This window comes from Plecotus auritus, assembly GCF_963455305.1.
Source record: "Plecotus auritus genome assembly, chromosome: 3".
In the NCBI taxonomy this organism is placed as follows: Eukaryota; Metazoa; Chordata; class Mammalia; order Chiroptera; family Vespertilionidae; genus Plecotus; species Plecotus auritus.
In genome coordinates, this window is record NC_137772.1 from 163,836,415 (window position 1) to 163,852,332 (window position 15,918).

The 15,918-nt window shown below is 42.5% G+C and overlaps 1 protein-coding gene across 3 annotated transcripts in view; it reads right to left on the reverse strand.

The window, feature by feature from the left end:
* The window catches only part of SRGAP1 (SLIT-ROBO Rho GTPase activating protein 1), a 288,960-nt gene extending 274,049 nt beyond the window's left edge, over window positions 1-14,911 (reverse strand). For all 3 annotated transcript variants that reach the window (XM_080660547.1, XM_080660549.1, XM_080660548.1), the window contains exon 1: window positions 13,891-14,911. In XM_080660547.1, the coding sequence (XP_080516673.1) occupies window positions 13,891-13,957 (67 nt within the window). In that variant the 5' untranslated portion in view covers window positions 13,958-14,911. The remainder of the gene's footprint in view (window positions 1-13,890) is intronic.
* Window positions 14,912-15,918: the final 1,007 nt, after the last annotated feature.

Sequence of the window (15,918 nt, forward strand, 5' to 3'; positions counted from 1 at the left end):
CTTCTACTTCCTACAGTACAGTAAATTTAGATAGGTATGCCTGCATGACCCTTCTGGTTGAAACTAAAATGTTGGATAAAATATTTTTAAAATATGATTTTAATCATATCACCAGCTTTCACATAAGGAATTTAAAAAGCCCCTAAAGTCAGTATAAAAGAGATCAAATGAGAAAAAGTGCTATGGAGAGATGGAGATGTAAAGCAAAGGAAGGGAGAGAGGAAGGCTGGGAAAGGTGAAGGCTGACAATTTTCAATAGCATGCATGGTCGAAAAAAAACGTTGTCAAGAGAAAACTTTCAAAAATTCAGACCATATTCTACAATGACAATGTTATTAAGTCAGTAACAAAAGGATAAATGGAATAACTCTATATACCTAGAAAACTTAAAACACACTTTTCAAAAGATCATGAGTTACAGAAAAAATCATAATGTAAACTAGAAAGTACACAGAAATGAAAAATAAAAACACTAACACATAAAAATTTGTAGAATGTAGCCCGGCCAGTATGGCTCAATGGTTGAGTGTCAACCTATGAACCAGGAGGTCACAGTTTGATTCCAGGTCAGGACACATTCCCCAGGTTGCCAACTTGATCCCCAGTGGGGGGCATGTAGGAGGCAGCTGATCAGTGATTCTCTCTCATCATTGATTTCTCTCTCTCTCTTCCTCTCTGAAATCAATAAAAATATATTTTTAAAAAAACAATGCTAAAAATTGTTAAAGGAAGGTAACAATAGGGAGGATAAACTAATGAAATGGAAAACAAATATAAAATACAGTAAATCAACAAAGCAAAACTAGTTCATTGAAAAGACTAATAAACATACATCTGGCAAGGTCAATCAAGGAGAAGATAGAAGACACATACACACACAAACAATTGTTATTAACAGAAGAGGCATAACTGCAGATGCTGCAAAGATTAAAAAGATTTAAGAATACTATAAACAGTTTATTAGAAAACCTGTAAATTTGCAAGCAATAATTCTTTTCTTGATGAAAGCACTAGACCTAGATGACTTTACAGATGAGTTCTGATAAACACTTGAGTCAAGTCAGATGATTCCAACCTTACATGAACTTCTTCAGAAAATAGTAAAAGAGCAAACAATTCCAACTAATTTCAAACGCTATTACTCTAAAATCATATTGTAATTATATATTTTAAAAGATAAATTAAAAATGTAAAGGCATATTCATATATACCTCATGGATCAAAGAAGAAACCATGCCTATAGTAGCAAAAAAAGCATAAAAATAAATGCACTATGTATCCAACTTAAGAAAATAAACAACAATAAACCAAAAGAAAATGAGGAAGGTAGTAGCAAAGAGCAGAAAACAAAAGAAAAAGAAAAATAGACAAACCCCTTTAAGATTCATCAAGAGAAGGCAGAAATAAATATTTTAAAATATTTTAAATTCAATACAAATCAGCCACTTTTAAAAAAAATAAGAGAGTATATCAATATTATGTCAATATATACTTGAAAACATACAAATAAATTTCTGGAAAATACAACTTTTCAAAGAAGAAGAAATAGAAATAGTAATCCTAATAAAGAAAATAACTAACTCCTGATTAGCAGTTAAAAAGTTCTTCACACAGCCCTAACTGGTTTGGCTCAGTGGATAGAGCATCGGCCTGTGGACTCAAAGGTCTCAGGTTCGATTCCGGTCAAGGGCATGTACCTTGGTTGCAGGCACATACCCAGTAGGGAGTGTGCAGGAGGCAGCTGATCAATGTTTCTCTCTCATCGATGTTTCTATCTCTCTATTCCTCTTTGTGAAAAATCAATAAAATATATTTTTTTAAAAGTTCTTCACACAAAGAAAATAACTAGACTCAAATAGAAAAAAATTTCAAAATTTCAAACTCTTCTACAAAATAGAAAGAGAAACGATACTCTCCAACATACTCATATATAACTTAGATATGTACCCGAACACATTATCAATAAGAAAAACCTTAGACCTATTTCATTCAAGAATTTAGAGACAAAACAAAAAATAAAAAAACACTAAACTAAATATTGCCAAACTGAATCATTGTGTGTGTGTGTGTGTGTGTGTGTGTATTACAATGATGAAGAGAGGTTTAATTCTGTAGTGCAAAGATAGTTTAATATTAGGAAAGCTATATCTATTACTCATCGTATTAACAGACTAAAAAAGAAAAAATACTGTGAAGTACAAGAGATTTTACTTAACCTGATAAAAAGTATCTATAAACCAAAAACAAGCATTATCCTTTAAGGCAGTGGTTCTCAACCTTTCTAATGCCGTGACCCTTTAATACAGTTCCTCATGTTGTGGTGACCCCCAACCATAAAATTATTTTCGTTGCTACTTCATAACTGTAATTTTGCTACTGTTATGAATCATAATGTAAATATCTGTGTTTTCCAATGGTCTTAGGCTCTACAGCAGCGGTTGCAGATGGTTGGGGGTCACCACAACATGAGGAACTGTATTAAAGGGTCGCGGCATTAAAAAGGTTGAGAACCACTGCTTTAAGGGAAGAGCCTAAAAGCATTCCCTTTAAATCCAGAAGTAAAAGAAAAAAAAAAGCCAATGTCACCACTTTTTTTAACTTTGCACTCAAAATTCTACCTATGGCAAAAATAAAAAATAAAGTAAAAAATAAAAATAAATAAAGCCAAAATGTCTGGAAGGAGGAAATGATTGTCTTTATTTGCAAAGAAGTTTTAGAAAAAAAATTTGTTTAATTATTAGAAATAATAATAGAGAAGCAAAGTGGTTGGACATAAGACCAATATGCAGAATAAACTGCATTTCTGTACACCAGAAACAATTAAAAAACAACTTAAAAAAAGATCTCATGATCATTAGCAATAAAAATTAATTATAACATATCTATCAAAAACATAAGGAATATAAAACTTTACAGTAAGATATTTTAAAAATTAATAAACAGAGAAATATTCATATCCATGGGTAGGAAGATTATCATATAGATGCCAATTCTCTTCTAATTGATTTATAATTTCATGCAGTCTCAATCAAAATGCCAATGGGTTTTCCATGGAAAGAAAACCTGATTCTAAAATGTATCTGGAAAAGGAAAAACCAAGATCACAAAGAAACTTTGGAAAGAGAATAAAGAAAGAAGATTTGGCCTACCAGATATAAAGACTTAATAGAAAGCTATAGTAATTAAGATAATGTAGTATTGGTGTAAGAATCTATAACTTAACCAATGAAACACAATAGAGTGTCTGTCCAGAGATAAACTCATGCATATACAAAATTTTGATCAGGACACAAGTAGTTAGAAGATCACTTCTTAAAAGAAGGGTCTAGTTAGCAAATGGAACTAAAAAAATTTGGTCATCCATATGAAAAATATACCCCTGGTTCACAATATGAAAAACAAACTTCAGATGAATTAAAAATTTAAATGTCAAAAGCAAAATATTAACACACACACACACACACACACACACACACACACACACACTGTTGGCTGAACTCAAAAGCAAAGAAAAACCAAAGTGTATCACTGAGTTGTATGTAAACAAGAAGCTTGACATTGTCCTGTGGACAAATCAATTACCAAGAGGTTCAATCCAAGACTAAATTTTCCTTGGATTTACCTTGCCCCACCCCATCTTAAGGGAGGGTGAAGCTCAAAGTGAGATTCCTGCATTAAACCAGGAAACCTATCAAGGGGCGGGTATACCATGGTCGGAAAATACAGGAAGTACAACCTATACTAAGCAGGAGAACTCACCGGAAATTCCTCCTGCCTTCTGCTATGCATTCCAGCTTGGTGTGTACATATAAAGCCCAGTCCAGCCACGAAATGCAGCCACAACAGTGACCTGCACACCATTAGCAATCAGTGACTGCCGGATGCTGTTATGATTATTGTAAACTTTTGGCTTCATGGAACATCTGAGTTAGGGGAAATGACATTTTCTTTTACTTGTCAAATGACAAATTAGACTGAGGTCTGACTAGGTTTCCTCCTCATGCTGAAATCCCACCACCGGATATGGCAGGCATGTACATGGATGGCATCACTGTGTGTCCATTTAGCTTGTCATAACCATAGTCTCTTTTTCTAAAAAATAATTTTTGTGAGATACTTCCCCATTCTTCAAAAACCATTGTTAATGACTGCATAATGACCCCTGTACACAAGTTAGTCAACCACTCCCCGGTGGAATTTAGGTAACCATTCCCCACCATTAATTTTGTGGCAATACTTCATTGAACACACTAGATAATTCTGGATGTCCACCATGTTAATTTATACTATGGATAGTAAAAAATGATGGAAGAAGCACTGCTAAGTGAGTCACGTGAAATAGTCAGGAGGCTACTAGGGAAGCGGGGCCTACGCACATCTTGTGCCTCAGTTCTCAGAGCTGCTATTAAGTTGTTAAAACTGTTGCTAAACTCAGCTCAGGGCCCAACCATAAACATCTTGGAACAACTGCTACCTAAAAATATATAGATTTTACGTCCTTTTTTTTTTTTTTTTTTGTTAATCCTTGCCCAAGGATATTTTTCAAATATATTTTATTGATTTTTCACAAAGAGGAAGGGAGAGGGATGGAGTTAGAAACATCAATCAGCTGCCTCCTGCACACCCCCTACTGGGGATGTGCCCACAACCAAGGTACATGCCCTTGACCAGAATCGAACCTGGGACCTTTCAGTCCGCAGGCCGATGCTCTACCCAATGAGCCAAACCGGTTAGGGCCCAAGGATATTTTTCCGTTGATTTTTAGAGAGAGTGGAAGGGAGGGGGAGAGGCGGAGAGAGAGAGAAGCATCAATGTGAGAGAGTCACATTGATTGGTTGCCTCCCACACACACCCTGACCAGAGCCAGGGATCAGAGCTGGCAACCTGGGTACATGCCCTTGACCAAAATCAAACCCAGGATCCTTCAGTTCAAGGGCCAACACTCTCTATTGAGCCAAACCAGCTAGGGCTTTACTTCCTTTTTGTAATTTTCGCCTCCCTAGTTTGTTTAGGAACTACCCAATCCCCGTTAACCTAGTCAGCAATCCTTCATTTGCAATAAAGAATTTCCTTTTGTGGGTTTTGCCTTTATAAACCCTGCCTTTCCTTGTTCTCTCCAGAGAGCATTTTGAGTTGCTACCTGAATGTGTCTCTTGTATTTGAATCCTTTAAGACCCCAATTAAACTTTTAATTTGTTTAACCCTATAAAGAAATACTAATCCAAAACTATTATTCTATTCATTCAATAATCTATGTATATAAAAGGCTAAGTGACCATCCGACTGTCCAACCATCCAGTAGGTATGATGTGCACTGACCACCAGGGGGCAGACACTCAACGCAGGAGCTGCCGAGCTGCAGTGACTTGGCAGTGAACCAGAGAGGAGGGAGCCCGATTCCTCGCGGGGCCACACAATTCCACCAGGCCGCGGGACCACACATGCCGGGACTCCACAGACGTCCTTTGAGCTGCAGTGCCACCCCAGGTGTGCTGGCAGGGGAGGGACCAGCAGGAGGTGTGTCCAGTCCATCTCGCCCAGTCCCGCCCTGCCGGCCACCTTCTAATTAATTTCCTTTCCATGTGCATGAATCCATGCACAGGGTCACTAGTGTTTAATAAAGCCCTGTACCAGGAGATACATAGGTAATTTTTCAAATTTTTCTTGATTGATTGATTTTTTGAGAGAGGGAGGAAGGACTGTGAGAAGAAGGGGGGGGGGAAGAAAGAGAGAGAAATATTGATTTGTTGTTCCACTTATTTATGCATTCATTGATTGATTCTTTCATGTGCCCTGACTGGGGATTAAACCTGCAATCACCAACTGAGCTACCCGGCCAGGGTACATAGATAATTTTTAATATCAAAGTTCTATCGGTTATATGTCAATTATATCTCAATAAAGCTGAAAAAACCCTTTTTAAAAAATATTTTTTTATTGATTTCAGAGAGGAAGGAAGAGAGGGAGAGATAGAAACAATGATAACAGAGAATCATTGATCGGCTGCCTTCTGCCGGCCCCCTACTGAGGATCGAGCCTGTACCCCGGGCATGTGCCCTGACTGGGAATCAAGTCAGGACCTTCTGGTTCATGTGTCGACACTCAACCACTGAGCCACACCAGCCTGGCCAAAGTGCTTTCTAATGAAGCAGAAGCAAATAAGCAGTTATAAGTGAAAATTTCATTTCTATATTGATTTTCAAAGAAAATCTTTTTCTCAAGACCTGAAATTAAATCAGTGACTTTATCTGATGTCATGACAATTCTTTTCACCATGGTAAGTAAAATCCATTGACTAGGCTTCAATTTTCCATATAGCATTGCTGAACAAAGATAGAGAAAGTTTAAAACAAGTTATAAGCAAACACATGGCGGCTTAGGAAATGTGCTCTTAGGCTCTGTTACTTATCTACACTAATAAAAGGGAAATATGCAAATTGACCATACCTCCACAACGCCCACCAGCCAATCAGGAGTGAGTGTGCAAATTAACCCAACAAAGATGATGGGTTAATTTGCATACACAGGCCCGGAGTGGCCGGGCGGGGCGGGACGCCTGCTATGAGGGGGAGGGTGGGGGCCAGAGGGAGCTACAGAAGTGGAGAAGACTGAAGGCTCTGGCGGGAGTGAAGATGGAAGGCAGCGCCAGAGCGAAGGCCTGGGTCCTGGGTGCCGGAGGAGAACCAGTACTGGCAGCCAGGGGAAGGAAGGCCTATTGCACAAATCTTTGTGCAACGGGCCTCTAGTACTAAGATTAAAAAAAAAATAATGCCACAATATAAAATCCACCTTATAAGGAGCTGGGAGTCAGAATGTAACAAAAGCAGAGACGTAAAGAAAACCAAAATTAAACAGAGAACAATTCCTAACTTTTATTGACGGTTTATTATGCATGAAGCCTGTTGTAAATGCTTTCCACAGATCACCTCACTGAAGCCTCACAAAGACAAGGAGGCAAGTACTATTATTAACCCCATTTCACAAATGAAGACATTGACTCTTAGAGGTCACACATCTAATTGGTGGCAGGGCTGGATGGCTAACACCAAAGTTTCTGCTCTTAAACCCTATGTTCCATTCTTCCTCATCTTGAGATATCAACTGGATATTCAAGAAACAAGAAACTAGGACCAACAAATAAAAACACCTTCCAATAACCAAAAAAATCTCTTCCAGTAACTGTCTCTAATCCCAACTTCTGTCTTCAAACTACTAAAACAAAAATAGATGGAGTGATCAGACATACTCCCACTTCTTTATTCTAATTCTTAGATGTCTGAATTGAAGTGAAAATAGGTAGCATGAATGACATAAGGGTCTGTCTGGTCCATCCACAAAGTAAACTCTCAAGTCGGAACCTGAGTTGAGAGTGTGTGGCTCCTAAGCTGGAAAACATAGCACACAGCACAGGAGTGAGCGCACCCATCTCCATGATCAGAGCTGAGGCTTACTCCCAACCCTCGCTGTGTTTCAGGACATGCTTTTGCTCAAAAATTTCTCCAAAACGACTCCTTCATATTTTCTGAACTCCATCTAACTAATGAGGTTTTCTGGGCAACGTAAGAGGGCGTATTGCAATGACTGCAATCAGCTTGATCAAAATACCAAGCAAGCTGCCTTTGTACATATTCACCATTGTCTGTCTGGATCGGAAGGCTAGCATGTGAAACTGCTGTTGGGCACTGTGGTTTCTTAAAATGATCTTGGTTGAAAAAAACAATGTAGTTACAGTTCATCAATGTCATTAACGGCTGCTAACAGACCAGAGTTGCTATTCTCTCTTCAATGAATGTAAAGTCTAGATAGGTAAGTGTTCTACCTCTGCTCTACTTTGTGAGGAATCTAAAAGAAAACCACTGCTACTGGAAAGCAGGTGAGCTGGGTTCCAGTTCCTAGCAGTTAACTGTGTAACTCTGTAATTATGCCTCAGAATTACACGTTAGTAATGTGCAACAGAAAACAGCAACAATTTAAATGAGAGTAGGACAGGAAGTGTTTAAAGTCCCTCCTAGCTATAAAGTTTTAATTCGTCATTTAAGTTGTTGCTGTTTTCTATTCCACATAGATGCAAGAACATTAGATGTACACATAGATTCCATATAAATGATAATGGCACTTTTTCTTTCCTTATTAAAAGCTATTGCATGACATGGGGTCATTTCAAATTGAACCGGCATTTGCTCATGTTCCATCTGCTACCAAAATGGACTGTTTGTAATCCAGGCAGCAGAGTAGTCGAAGAACAACAGATTTTCTTGGCATTTCCTGCACATGTGGCACATAGATGAGTATGAGATTATTCCTAGGAAAATACTGCAAATAATAGCTGTCAAGTCTTAGCAACTAACAGCTAGCATTGTTAAAAGCAAACACAACTTCCCACCCATGCATTCCACCTCTCGAAATGGTTTTTGATACTTTGGGTTCCCATATACGAACCGGTATTTTTTTATATGTGCTCCACACTATTTTGGCTGCAGAATTCAAAAATTACATAGATCACTAAAACCCACAGATAGTCCCCAAATCTCCGGTGAGCCAATTGTTAACAATCTTTTCCCACTGCTAAGCTTTTTACCAGAGATGCTAACAAGTAGCATAGTCAAATGGCTTGCATTTTATACACTTTCCAGTCATGCTTTTTAAGGGCCTATATAAACAAGACATTAATTTCTCTGGATTCTAAATCTTTGGGAAGTTGACCAACATGCATAAAATGGTCAGTCTTTTTCTTCCTCATCATATACACTGAGCGGCCAGATTATTATGACCACCTGACGTTTGTAGGCAAATTAGCTGTCCACTGCATCATATGGGATATGGAAGCCAAAGGCCTGTTCGAACACCTTTGCTGTCTGCAGTTACCAAGATAAAACGTCTCCAATTCGCACAGGAACACAAGGATCAGACAGTCGAGCATTGGAAAAAAAGTCATGTGGTCCAATGAATCACATTTCCAGTTGCATCATGCAGATGGCAGAGTGAGAATTTCGTGGAAACAGCATGAAAGCATGCATCCCACATGCATGAGTACAACCCTTCAAGCTGGTGGGGGCAGTGTTATGGTTTGGGGCATGTTTTCCTGGCATGATCTGGGCCCTTTAATTCATGTGGAACAACGTCTGAATAGCACAACATACCTAAGTATTGTTGCTGATCAAGTTCATCCTATCATGTTGATGGCGTATCCCAATGGAGATGGCTTCTTCCAACAAGACAATGCGCCATGCCACGGTGCTCGTATTGTGCAGGAGTGGTTTCAAGAACATGAGGGAGACTTTACCTTGCTCAGGTGGCCGCCACAATCACCAGATCTCAATCCAATTGAGCATTTGTGGGACGAAGTTAAAAGAGCCATCAGGCAGCTGGTTCCACAGCCATCAAATCTCACAGAACTGGACAGTGCTATTCATCAGGCATGGTGTCAGATTCCTTGCATCACCTTTCAACATCTCGTGGAGTCAGTGCCCAGAAGAATCGCCGCAGTATTGAAGGCAAAAGGTGGCCCAACGAAGTACTGATGGGGTGGTCATAATAATCTGGCCACTCAGTATGGATAGCTAGCTAGCTAGCTAGATAGATAGATAGATAGATAGATAGGGGGAGGGGGGCGGTGCACGAAATTTGTGTACTTGTGGGGGGGCGTCCCTCAGCCTTGCCTGCGCCCTCTTGCAGTCCAGGAGCCTTTGGGGGATGTCTGACTGCTGCCGCTGAGGCGGGAGAGGATCCTGCCACCGCTGCTGTGCTCCCCAGCTGTGAGCCCAGCTCAGGGCTTCTGGCTGAGCTGCGCTCCCCCTGTAGGAGCATACTGACCACCGGGAGCAGCTCCTGCATTGAGCGTCTGCCCCCTGGTGATCAGTGCGCATCATAGCGACTGGTCGTTCGGCCATTAGGTCATTTTGCATACTAGCCTTTTATTATATAGGATGTATATATATACATATATATATATATTTAATTTTTTAATTCTCAATGGAGGAATGAGGATATTTTTTCCATTGAATTTTCTTTTTAGAGAGAGAAGGGAGGGGGAGGAAGAGAGAGAGAGAAACATTGATGTGAGAGAGACACATTGATTGGTTGCCTCCCACACACGCCCTGACCAGGAACAGGGATAGGATCTTTAACCCAGCTACCTGCCCTTGACTGGGAATCGAACCCACAACTCTCCAGTGCCCGGACCGACACTGTAACCACTGAACACACAAGCCACAGCTATTCTATTCTTTAACTGCTTGTATGATTCCCAATTCTCCTCTTAAAATTCTGCTATACTTTTCTGAACATGGTTTTATTATGTTTATGTATTCTCTATTGCATTACATTTTAATTCCCTGAGCACTCACTACATAGTGTTTGTGAATTCATTATGAAAAAAGTGAAAGCAAAGATAATTCTCCCCAACACATGGCAGCTGAGAGAAAATGCAAAATGGCATGAAAATTTTACTAGGTGATTAATATGAATTGACATGACATATTTGATTAGACTCAAGGACCCTTAGGATGAGAGTGTCCAAATGCCTTATCTTATAGAGAAGAAAATCAAAATCCAGACAGAAGCTAAACGACTTGCCCAATATGGTACATCTAACTAGATCAGTGGTTCTCAACCTTTCTAATGCCGCGACCCTTTAATACAGTTCCTCATGTTGTGGTGACCCCCAACCATAAAATTACTTTCGTTGCTACTTCATAACTGTAATTTTGCTACTGTTATGAATCATAATGTAAATATCTGTGTCTTAGGCGACCCTGCTAGCGGTTCTCAACCTGAGAGTTGCGACCCACAGGTTGAGAACCACTGCTGTAGAGCCTAAGACCATCGGAAAACACAGATATTTACATTATGATTCGTTAACAGTAGCAAAATTACAGTTATGAAGTAGCAACGAAAGTAATTTTATGGTTGGGGGTCACCACAACATGAGGAACTGTATTAAAGGGTTGTGGCATTAGAAAGGTTGAGAACCACTGAACTAGATACATTTATAATCTTACACATAAAATTATACCTTATCACCTAGGATAGTTCTTTTCACGGTTGAGAAGAGCTCTATAAAATCTGTTCCCAAAACATGTGCAGTCAGCCACAGTGGCAAAATCCCACATCTGGAGTCATTCCTTTAGATCAAAACATTATATCAGAAATTCTGAAATAAATGCAACTGTTTTAGGGAAATGAGAGAGTATAAAAAAAAAAAACAACACTCCAGAGTATTAGGTTCTAAGTCAGAAGGTTAAAAAAAAAATCACACATAATAAAAAAAGACTTTTGAAATCACTCATCAACCTAATTCACCCAGAGAGACCAATATCTGTGGCTTTATTCACTGGGAACAAACCTACATCTTCTCCTAATGAGGCCAACACAGCCAAGTTTTCCTTCAGCAATACATAGGCCACATTTCTTTTGTTTTTCATCAGATGAAATAACTGGCTAGAATTAAAAGAGTTGGCTGTTCCAAAAACACATACTGTATCTTTAAACACCGGATTAGCACTCTGGTAGGGTAGGACACTGAGCCTGAAAGGACTCAGGAAATTAAACAGAAAATCAGAGTCCTGACTCTCATGCTTCCTTACTACAGAACCTACTCTCACTGTAGAACAGGGGGCCTCATGCACTATTTAACCATCACTTCTCTCCCACTCTCCTCTTGATTTTGCATACAAGTACAGTTGAATTTGTGCCATTAAATGTGTGCATGGTCTGACTTCACAGTATTCCCCTACTCCCATATTTGCATATGGATATAATGATCTGGGTTAGACAGAAGACATGCAAGTATTGCAGGAGAGGTAATTCAAGTCTGCTCACAGGTCCTCATGAGAAGGGCAGGTCAAGTGCAGTAAAGAGTCATAAAGCTGCCTAAGGACTCCAGGGTGTATGTAAGTTAGGGTTGAAGGGAATAGAGGAAAGATCACTTTTTGTGGGATAGAATTTGTTCCAAAAATAATCTCCATCACGTTCATAATTTTTCCTTGGACTTGGTTGGATACACACATTTTAAACATTGCAACACCTCCCATTTGATTGCTTTTTAATTAATGTAGAGGGTCTATACTCTCAAGCATATAAGTAACCATATAACTATAGAATTCACATACTCTGAAAGAAGTTAATCATGAGAATATTTTTCAGGTGAGAACTTGATCATGGACAAATGGCCTTAGAGCAGAAATAACTAAGCCAATACTAGGAAATACATGCAGCGGGAAAGCCAGACTGCCACCCATGGAGGACCTGCCACAAAGAGCAACGTGGAACACTACACAGAGGAACAGTGATTATGAACAGGCGTTCTACCGTAGAATGAAAGGGTTTAAGCTGTGTTGGACTCATTAAGAAAAGAAAGGACGCCCCTGGTTTGGCTCAGTGGATAGAGCGTGGGCCTGCGGACTGAAGGGTCCCAGGTTCAGTTCTGGTCAGGGGCACATGCCAGGGTTGCGGGCTCATGCAGGAGGCAGCCAATCAATGATTCTCGCTCATCATTGATGTTTCTATCTCTCTCTCCCTCTTCTTTCCTCTCTGAAATCAATAAAAAATATATTTTTTTTAAAAAAAAAAGGGAAAGAAAGGATGTACTCACTACTAAGTTTTCCTGTCTCTAAAGAAATAACTACTTCTCTGCTAATAAAATGTCCAGGTCAATGGAACCAGGTCCTAAAAGTATAAATTATCTTAATTACAAGAGGATAAAAATCTTCCCAAGCCATGTTTAGCTTAACTCCACTGCAGGGGTCAGCAGAAAGGAAACACGAGCTCCTGGGCTGGTACACTGTGTGCCTGGCGTCAGGATGAGCTGGTCCAGACCCACACGCAGGTGAGAGGTCCTTTCCCAGGACTCCAGGCATTTTCACAACTTGACCACACAAAAGAACACCCAAGGCAAGTACAGGAATGCCTTTCATAAGACTGTAGCTGTACAAACACAGGTACATAGCAATTTTAATGAACTTTGCATTGACTATTCCAAAGAGCAGTAGGTACCTACACACTCCATCCATTGTCTCAACAGAGAGAGCTACCCTGAGAGACCATCAAAGAGGGGGAAAAAAAAACAATGAACATCTATGTTTATGAAACACTTCAACGGGAACACAAAATACTTGTTCTAGAGAGAAAATATATTCTCAAACCACAAAAGCACGTAAAAATGTTTAGTCAACCTTAATTAGGTTCCTTCATTAGTTGACAATGTAAATGTCAACTACGTACTTAAATATTCAAATCTTCATTTTACATGCAAGTGGATTCCAGCAAATGATAAAGCAATATTCCCGTGTGAGGGTGGAAGATGGCAGTGAGAATTCTGGCCCTTCTGAAAGGAGGAGTCAGATCTACTAGTCCTTGCTTGGCTTCACTGCCAGGCTTCCGGGGAGTTGTTTTATAAAGGGGGCCTCGCCCTAATAAATTAAGAGTGAAGAGTGTCAGTGTCAATTGCCTGCACTCAATGAAGCTCTAGACCACTTGGTGTCCTGACTTCCAGAAAATGACTCCTTAAAAAAATTACGGTGTGACAATGGCATCATTTTAAAAGAATAATAGGGATAATGATGATGGTGAGAACTGGGCAGGAACCACTGGTGCTGCCTGCCGCCCATGGAAGTTGCCCAGTTGAAGGCGGTGGTTGAGTTCAAGCCCTTGAGGAGGTGCGCGCTGGCAGCCAAGGAAAACCACCGGGTTTCCAGCTTCCGTGGGTTTGACGGGACTAGGACTGGGACTGGGATTGTCTTGCACGACGAAGCCCCGGTGGCTCAGCCAGGCGCTCGAACTGTCCCTCGCAACCTCCCTCCAACGCAGACCCCAAGTTAGAAATGCAACTCCCCGAGAACACAATGACAAGAAAGCACACAAAAGGAGCAAGGCGGCCGCTCCCACCCTTACCTTTGACTTGACTTTCATACTCGGCTATGATCTCTTTGTCCTTTTTGAATCTGCTCGGAGTGGACATTATCCAGCTGTTCTGGGTTTGCTTTCAATGGGCAAGTTCGGTTAGGTGGTCACAAACCAGTCTCCTTGGAGAGGCGGAGAGTTGAGCTCCCACACGCCAGGAACCCCGAGGCAGCACAGGCAGGCGGTCAAGGAGAGGCGGGAGAGGCGGAAAAAAAGGAGCGAACCGAGTCCTAGATTAACCCGGGCGCCGGCACCATGCTCCCGGGTCGAGCAGCCGTCGGTGATTCGGAGGGTGCCCGGGGTTGGGGGCCGGAGAGGCCCGGCGCGCAGACGAACTCCAGCGAGCAAGTGGCGGGGGGCGTCTCCCTGCCCACCCCACCCGGAGCCCGGCCACTTCCTCTACGACCGCTGGGCGGACGCGGGGTTCGCGCCGGCGCTCCGCACCATTGTTAGGAACCGCACCGGGCGCTCGGGTCAGGGCCCGCGGGGGAGGGCGGGCCCCGGAGAACGTGAGCACCGCGGGCGCAGCGAACCTCCCTTCCTGCTCCAGCCGCCGGCTCCGCGCTCAGGGTCCCGCCGGGTGGAGATGCTGCTGCCGCGCCCGCCGCGCTTCCGTCGGCAAAGGCTGCCGCCGCCACCCGGACAGAGGAATCGCTATCCTACAGCGGGTCCAGCTGAAGACAGGAGGGCGGCTGCGGCGCCGCTCCAACGCGTCCTGGGCGCAGCCCCGCCGGAGTTCAGGTCTCCAGAGCCGGCTCCACGAGGGGCCTCTGCCTTCTTAGCCACTGGGCGCCGACGCTGCCACTTTCTCCCCGTCTCCCGTTCCGCTGCTGCCCCCCGGAGGCCGCCGGCGACACTCGCACTCGCGCCGGGAGGAGCCGCGCCCCCAGTGGCCGCGAAGTTGCCGTCGCGCCCGCGGCCCGCGGCTCCCGGCTCGCGGATCCGGGCGAGGGAGCTGCGGGCGGCGACCGCCGGGCGGCCCGCGCGGGACTCGGAGAGATGGAGCAGACTCGTGGGAGGGACGGCGCGGTCGCCCCTGCCATTCTCCGTCTCCGCCCCTTCGGGTGCGGGAGAGGCCGGGCTGGTCTGGGAAGATGGATGCCTCCCGTGGCCAAGCGCAGACCCGCCCCGGCCTCGCCCCTCCCTGCGCTTGGTCCGCGCGGCCGGCATCGCAGTCCCAGACGCTGGGAAACCTCTTCCCCACCTGGGACTCTTCTTTGGCCGAGAGTGGGAGACCTGGAGGGGTCTCTTTTCAGACTCCATGGCAGAAATCCAGAGTTAGATGTCTCCATGACAGAAAGGATGTGACTCCCAGATGTTGGACCCCAGTAGGAAAACGATACTGAATTGTGAACGACGTGGCTTTTAAAAATCAAAGGAAGGCGAAGCTCCTCAATCGAAGCGGAGAAAATACCCATCTCAACACAATATTCCCCCATCCTAGCAGTAGCTCGGGGAGCTAGGACGGTGGGAAAGGCGGGAGTGGGAATAGGTCACACTTAGGAGGTCACTACCTTTTTGACAGGAGATGATAGGTGATACATAGATAGATAGATAGATAGATAGATAGATAGATAGATAGATAGATAGATAGATAGAAATATAATCTTTTTCTGGCTCCTTTCAAATCACTTCTCAAATATTATGGGCCTGATTTATCAAAGTGATGTATCCAAAGGCGTGCCCAATATGAAAATGTTTTTCCTGCAAAACCTGAAGAGTGTAGGGAATTTTAGGCTGTGCTTATTCATTCATGTATCCAGAGATAAACTTTAAAGTTCTTCCTGCAGGCCAAACGCCGAGCTGAGAGCGAGGGACTCAGTGGTTCAGACCCTGCCCTGAAGGATCTCACATCTATTGTGGTATAAATAAATAAGTACAGGCGGCACAATATGCTGTAAGAGAGAAATACTTCTGGCTTTGGGAGCCCTGAGGAAGGAGAAAAGAGATTTGGGGAGAAAGGCTTTCCAGAGAAGTGGTATTTGAACTGGATTTAATCGATGAATAGTAAGTAGTTTG